Source organism: Kryptolebias marmoratus, linkage group LG9 (genome assembly GCF_001649575.2).
Source record: "Kryptolebias marmoratus isolate JLee-2015 linkage group LG9, ASM164957v2, whole genome shotgun sequence".
NCBI classification, from domain to species: domain Eukaryota; kingdom Metazoa; phylum Chordata; class Actinopteri; order Cyprinodontiformes; family Rivulidae; genus Kryptolebias; species Kryptolebias marmoratus.
Window position 1 is genome coordinate 17,375,099 of NC_051438.1, and position 5,879 is coordinate 17,380,977.

Below are 5,879 nucleotides of genomic sequence, written 5' to 3' on the forward strand. Positions count from 1 at the left end.
AGAAAGTCAGCGTGTCATTGTACTCCTTGTCGTGTGGAGAGTCAGTGAACTCCGACAGCACTTCAGGGAAGCTGTCCGCCACCGCCACGTTAACAATGACTGTAGCTGAACGAGACGGCTGCCCGTTGTCCTCCACTATAACAGTGAGTCTTTGTTTCACAGCATCTTTATCAGTCACCTGACGGATAGTTCTGATTTCTCCATTCTGTAAGCCCACTTCAAACAGCGCCCTGTCTGTAGCTTTCTGCAGTTTATAGGAGAGCCAGGCATTCTGTCCAGAGTCCACATCAACAGCCACCACTTTAGTCACCAGATAGCCCACATCTGCTGAACGAGGCACCATCTCGGCCACCACGGATCCACCAGTTTGGACTGGATACAGAATCTGAGGAGGGTTATCGTTCTGGTCCTGGATCAGGATTTTCACAGTCACGTTGCTGCTGAGTGGAGGGGAGCCTCCATCTTGCGCTTTGACAAAAAAAACTAACTCTTTAATTTGTTCATAATCAAATGAGCGCACCGCCTGAACGACTCCAGTTTCTACGTTTACAGAAACATATTCAGAAATCGGAGATCCTCCTACATTATTACCGTCCAGCATGTAAGATATACGAGCATTTTGGTTTGCATCTGGATCTCTCGCCCTAACGGTAATCAGAAAAATTCCTGGTGAATTATTTTCAACAAGAAAGGCGTTGTAAGGATTTTCCTTAAACACTGGAGCATTATCATTCACATCAGAGATCTTTAAAGTAAATTTACTTTTAGCTGACAGAGGAGGGATTCCATTATCTGTCGCAACAACAGTTATGTTATATTCCGAAACACTTTCACGGTCTAATACAGAATCTGTCACCAAAGCATAGTAATTTCTCAGAGTTGATTTAATCTTCAAAGGTGACCTCTCCTCTATTCTGCATGTTACATATCCGTTTTCTTTCGAATCTAGGTCCTTCACGTTAATAATGCCAATAGTTGTATCAGGAGGGGAGTCTTCTGACACAGGACTTGTGAACGACATTACATTAATAACAGGTGTATTGTCGTTCACGTCAATCACATCAACAATGACTTTACTCGAGTCTGTTAAAGCTCCTTGGTCTGTTGCTTCAATTCTTATTTCATATTTCTTTGAGTGCTCATAATCAACCTGCCCAGAAAGAAAAATGGCGCCTGTTGCTCTGTTAATTTCAAATATATTGTTAATGCTACCCTGCATTTTGGAAATTGAATAATAAATCAAGCCGTTTGAACCACTGTCTGCATCAGACGCATTCACTGTCACAATGTGTGTGCCTTTTCCAGCATTTTCCATGACAGTAGTCTTATAAACAGATTGATTGAAAACAGGAGCATTATCATTTACATCTAGAACTGTAATTTCTATATTTACTGTACCAGATTTTTGCGGAGATCCACCGTCCACAGCTATCAGCTTTAGAGATAAACTTGGATTTTGTTCTCTATCTAAAGGCTTCTCGAGCACCATCTCTGCATATTTCCTCCCGTCCGTATTTGAATGCTTTTTTATTATGAAGTTTTCATTTGAAGATAAATCATAGTCCTGAAGCCCGTTGACTCCGACATCGGGATCGTTGGCTGTTGGCAAAACAAAACGTGCTCCGGGTGCGGCTGACTCTCCGATCGTCAAATTCATGTCATGCTGATGGAAATACGGTGAATTATCATTAATGTCTAATACTTCGACCGTGATGTGATGAAGCTCCATGGGATTTTCTAAAATCAAATCAAAACTGAAGCTACAGGGCGTTACTTCCCCGCAAAGCTGCTCTCGGTCGATTCTCTCCTTCACAACTAAAATCCCTTTGTCTGCCTTCAGCTCGATGTACTGGATGTTTTCTCCGCTCACAATGCGGACCCGACCAGAACGAAGCCTCTGCGTATCTATCCCGAGGTCCAGTGCGACATTACCGATGTTAGATCCTCTCTTCATCTCCTCTGGGATTGAATAACGTATCTGACCGCCGACAATGTGACTCACAAAAAGGAGGAAAATAAAATTTCGCAACGTCAACTTGGAGCAGAGTCGCCATCTTACAATCCCGTTAAGATATTTTACGGAATCCATTGTAGCAAATAGTCCTTATTAAAAAAAAATCTCTGGATTTAAAAAAACACAAGACTTAACTATGACAATACATATAATGTATAAAAGTTGTTGGTTTATCAGAGTGTAAACGATTAAAGCAAAGCCAGAGTGTATGCGTCACCCTCCATGTCACACTCTTTCTACAGCACAACCACTCTGTATTGAAAAACAAGAGGCACCTCCTAAGACACACAGTTCATGTTCACTTTATCTTAACCAACAGCGTCCCTTACAGTCCAGAGTAATAATTTCGAAAACACAAATGTCATTAGTTCAAAATTTTGTATATGTGGCAAAATATTATTTTTAGACACTGACTAATACTACACATTTAAGTTTAAATATAAAAAATAAAGAAATAACTTATTAAATACATAAACGGTCAGACCCTAAAAAGTTATTTTAAACCATAGTTTAGCTCGTGTCTGCTAAATATATTTTTTCCTAATTTTATCCAGGACACGAAGATAATGGAAAGTTCAGAAAAAAAAATAATGAAAATGTTGATGTAATATGAAATACAAATCAAAGTTATAGCCCATACGAAACTTGTTCTGCCAAGAAAATGTTACCAAACTAAATGTAGATTTATAACAATAGGTCTTTGAAAAAAAGAAAAAAAAGGAAAATAAATTGCTATGCAAAATCACTTGCAAAAAGGAATGCGCGAATGCAGACGTGGATGTTATGTGTTGAATAATCAATCAAACAATGACAGATATTCCTGGTAACAGCATCACATCGCATAGCAAATATTAAAAAAGTAGTATTTGAAATTCTCAAAACAGGAAACTTTAACACCTATGAAGAAATTGTAAAACACTTAATTTGACCGTAGTGTTTTTTAGTGCTGTCCATGGTGCTGAAAAACGATTCCTTAAGTATAATTACTGATTTTAAAATCTAAAAACACGTTAAATGCATACTCAAATACACACATACATACATATGCCAAAAACAAAAACTGTCTAACCTCTACAGGAGAGTCAGGTTGATCTAAGATGTGCTTGTCACTCTGTATCCTCTGCATCGTCCCTGTAGAACTGGGATCCATTATCAACACGTTCTGACTAGCATCTCTGCCAAACTTGCAGTCACTCTTTCTGGAGTCAGTCGTCTCGCACACCTCGTAATTGTACACATGTTGGAGAGTCCCTGTCCCCAAAGTGTCCGAGTAACGTGGAGGATAATATGGAATGACGGGGAGCTTGGAGTGAAACAGGATGCGAGACTGTCTCCATCTGTAGATCTTCACTGAGATAATAACAACTAAACAGGTGATGAAGAGGAAGGAAACTACAGCCAGAGCCAACACTAAGTAAAAAGTCAGCGTGTCATTGTACTCCTTGTCGTGTGGAGAGTCAGTGAACTCCGACAGCACTTCAGGGAAGGTGTCCGCCACCGCCACGTTAACAATGACTGTAGCTGAACGAGACGGCTGCCCGTTGTCCTCCACTATAACAGTCAGTCTTTGTTTCACAGCATCTTTATCAGTCACCTGACGGATAGTTCTGATTTCTCCATTCTGTAAGCCCACTTCAAACAGCGCCCTGTCTGTGGCTTTCTGCAGTTTATAGGAGAGCCAGGCATTCTGTCCAGAGTCCACATCAACAGCCACCACTTTAGTCACCAGATAGCCCACATCTGCTGAACGAGGCACCATCTCAGCCACCACGGAGCCACCGGTCTGGACCGGGTACAGAACCTGAGGTGGGTTATCGTTCTGGTCCTGTATTCGAATTTTAACAGTCACGTTGCTGCTTAGTGGAGGGGAGCCACCATCTTGCGCTTTCACGATGAAGACAAACTCTTTGATCTGTTCATAATCGAAAGAACGAACAGCTTGAACAACTCCATTTTCTGCATTAACTGAAACATACTCGGATATTGAAGACCCACCTAGCTCTCTTTCTTCCAAAATGTAGGAAACACGAGCGTTCTGGTTCTCATCGGGATCTTTAGCTTTAACAGTTAAAACTGAAACACCGGGAGAGTTATTTTCCATAATTGACGAGCTGTAAATGCTTTGTAGAAATACTGGTGGGTTATCATTGACGTCTGAGAGCTTTAGATAAAACTATTTTTTAGTGAATAGAGGAGGTGATCCTGCATCAGCGGCAATAAGAGTAATATTGTATTCTGAAGCAATTTCACGATCTAATTTTGTATCTGTTGTCAATGCATAGTAATTTCTGACATTAGATATAATCTTAAAAGGGACATTCCCTTCAATTCTGCATCTAATTTGTCCGTTTTCGCCATAATCATAGTCTTTAACATTAATTATGCCAAATGTAGTTCCGACAGGCGAGTCTTCCGAGACAGGACTAGTGAATGACATAACATTGATGACTGGAGCGTTATCATTTACATCTAAAACCTCAATTTCAACTTTACTAGAATCTGTGAATCCTCCTTGATCTTTTGCATCAACCCTGAACTCAATTTTTTTGTCCTTTTCAAAATCAATTTCTTTTGACACGTATATTTGTCCAGTATCTTCATCTATATCGAACAGACCAGATATACCTGCTTTTGATTTTGATAAATAATATGTTACTTTTCCATATAAACCGCTGTCTATATCGCTGGCATTGACCGTAACAATGTAAGTGCCCTTCAGCGCATTTTCTGTCACTGTTGCCTTGTACAAAGACTGATTAAATATAGGAGCATTATCATTAGCATCTAGAATATTAATATCTATATTTACTGTGCCAGATTTTTGCGGCTTTCCACCGTCCACAGCCAGCAGTTTCAGAGACAGGTGCGGCTGTTCCTCTCTATCTAAAGCTTTCTGAAGAACCATTTCAGCGTATTTACTTCCATCCGGATTAACGTGTTGTTTCAAAACAAAATTCTCGTTCGGAGTCAAGATGTAGTTTTGTAGGTCGTTTTGTCCAACATCAGCATCTTCTGCGCTCTCTAAAACAAAACGCGATCCGAGAGCTGCAGATTCGCTTATTTCAAATTCCAAATTATTGTTCTGAAACGTTGGCGCGTTGTCGTTCACGTCCAGAACCTCTATGGTCACAGGATGCAGCTCCATCGGATTTTCCAGTAAAATTTCAAAGGCGAAGCTGCACGGTGTAATATCTGCGCAGAGTTGCTCTCGGTCGATTCTCTCCTTCACCACCAAGGTCCCTTTGTCTGCCTTCAGCTCTGTGTACTGGATGTTTTCTCCGGTCACGATGCGGGCCCGACCAGAACGGAGTCTTTTCAGATCCAAACCGAGATCTTGCGCAATATTACCAACCAGGGATCCTATCCTAAGCTCCTCTGGGATTGAATACCGGATCTGAGCCTTTGTTGCGCGAAGAAAAAATAACAGAAAAATAAAAATCTTTACAATCAGTCGCATTCGCCACCCGCTTCGAATGTTATCATTGCATTGAATGGCCGTTATTAAGAGTTATCACTCCCATAATTTGCCTTTAGACTGCGCCGCCTGTACCTCCTAGCAGGTTAGAAGGTTTGTTTCTAGCCTTCCTATCCCTGATAGTAAGCGTTCGCAGGGAACTTCGCCCGTGTCGTTCCAGTCCACACTCTATAACATTTGGTGGCGGTAATGCACCAAAATTTTTGTTTGCCAACCACCAAAGAAAACCAAAGAAGAAGAAGCTACTACTTTGCTTTTTTTGTCGAGAGGGCCTCATCAAAGGTAAGTTACAGGTGTCTAAATTTAAAACACAATGACTGTAAGGATATACCACAGTTATGTATATATATTTTTATTTTTGTGGTGCTAAACGGCCCACTTTTTCTGTAG

General features: G+C 40.7%; 2 protein-coding genes and 1 pseudogene across 22 annotated transcripts in view; 1 reads left to right on the forward strand and 2 right to left on the reverse strand.

Moving 5' to 3' along the window:
- Window positions 1–2,266, reverse strand: part of LOC108229433 (protocadherin beta-16-like) — a 5,892-nt gene extending 3,626 nt beyond the window's left edge. Inside the window, exon 1 of the mRNA XM_037977481.1 lies at window positions 3–2,266. Within this exon, the coding sequence (XP_037833409.1) occupies window positions 3–2,089 (2,087 nt within the window). The 5' untranslated portion in view covers window positions 2,090–2,266. The remainder of the gene's footprint in view (window positions 1–2) is intronic.
- Window positions 1–5,879, forward strand: part of LOC108243066 (protocadherin gamma-A11) — a 234,173-nt gene that overhangs the window by 93,328 nt on the left and 134,966 nt on the right. The gene's annotated exons all lie outside the window — the stretch shown is intronic.
- Window positions 2,931–5,859, reverse strand: LOC108229435 (annotated as a pseudogene).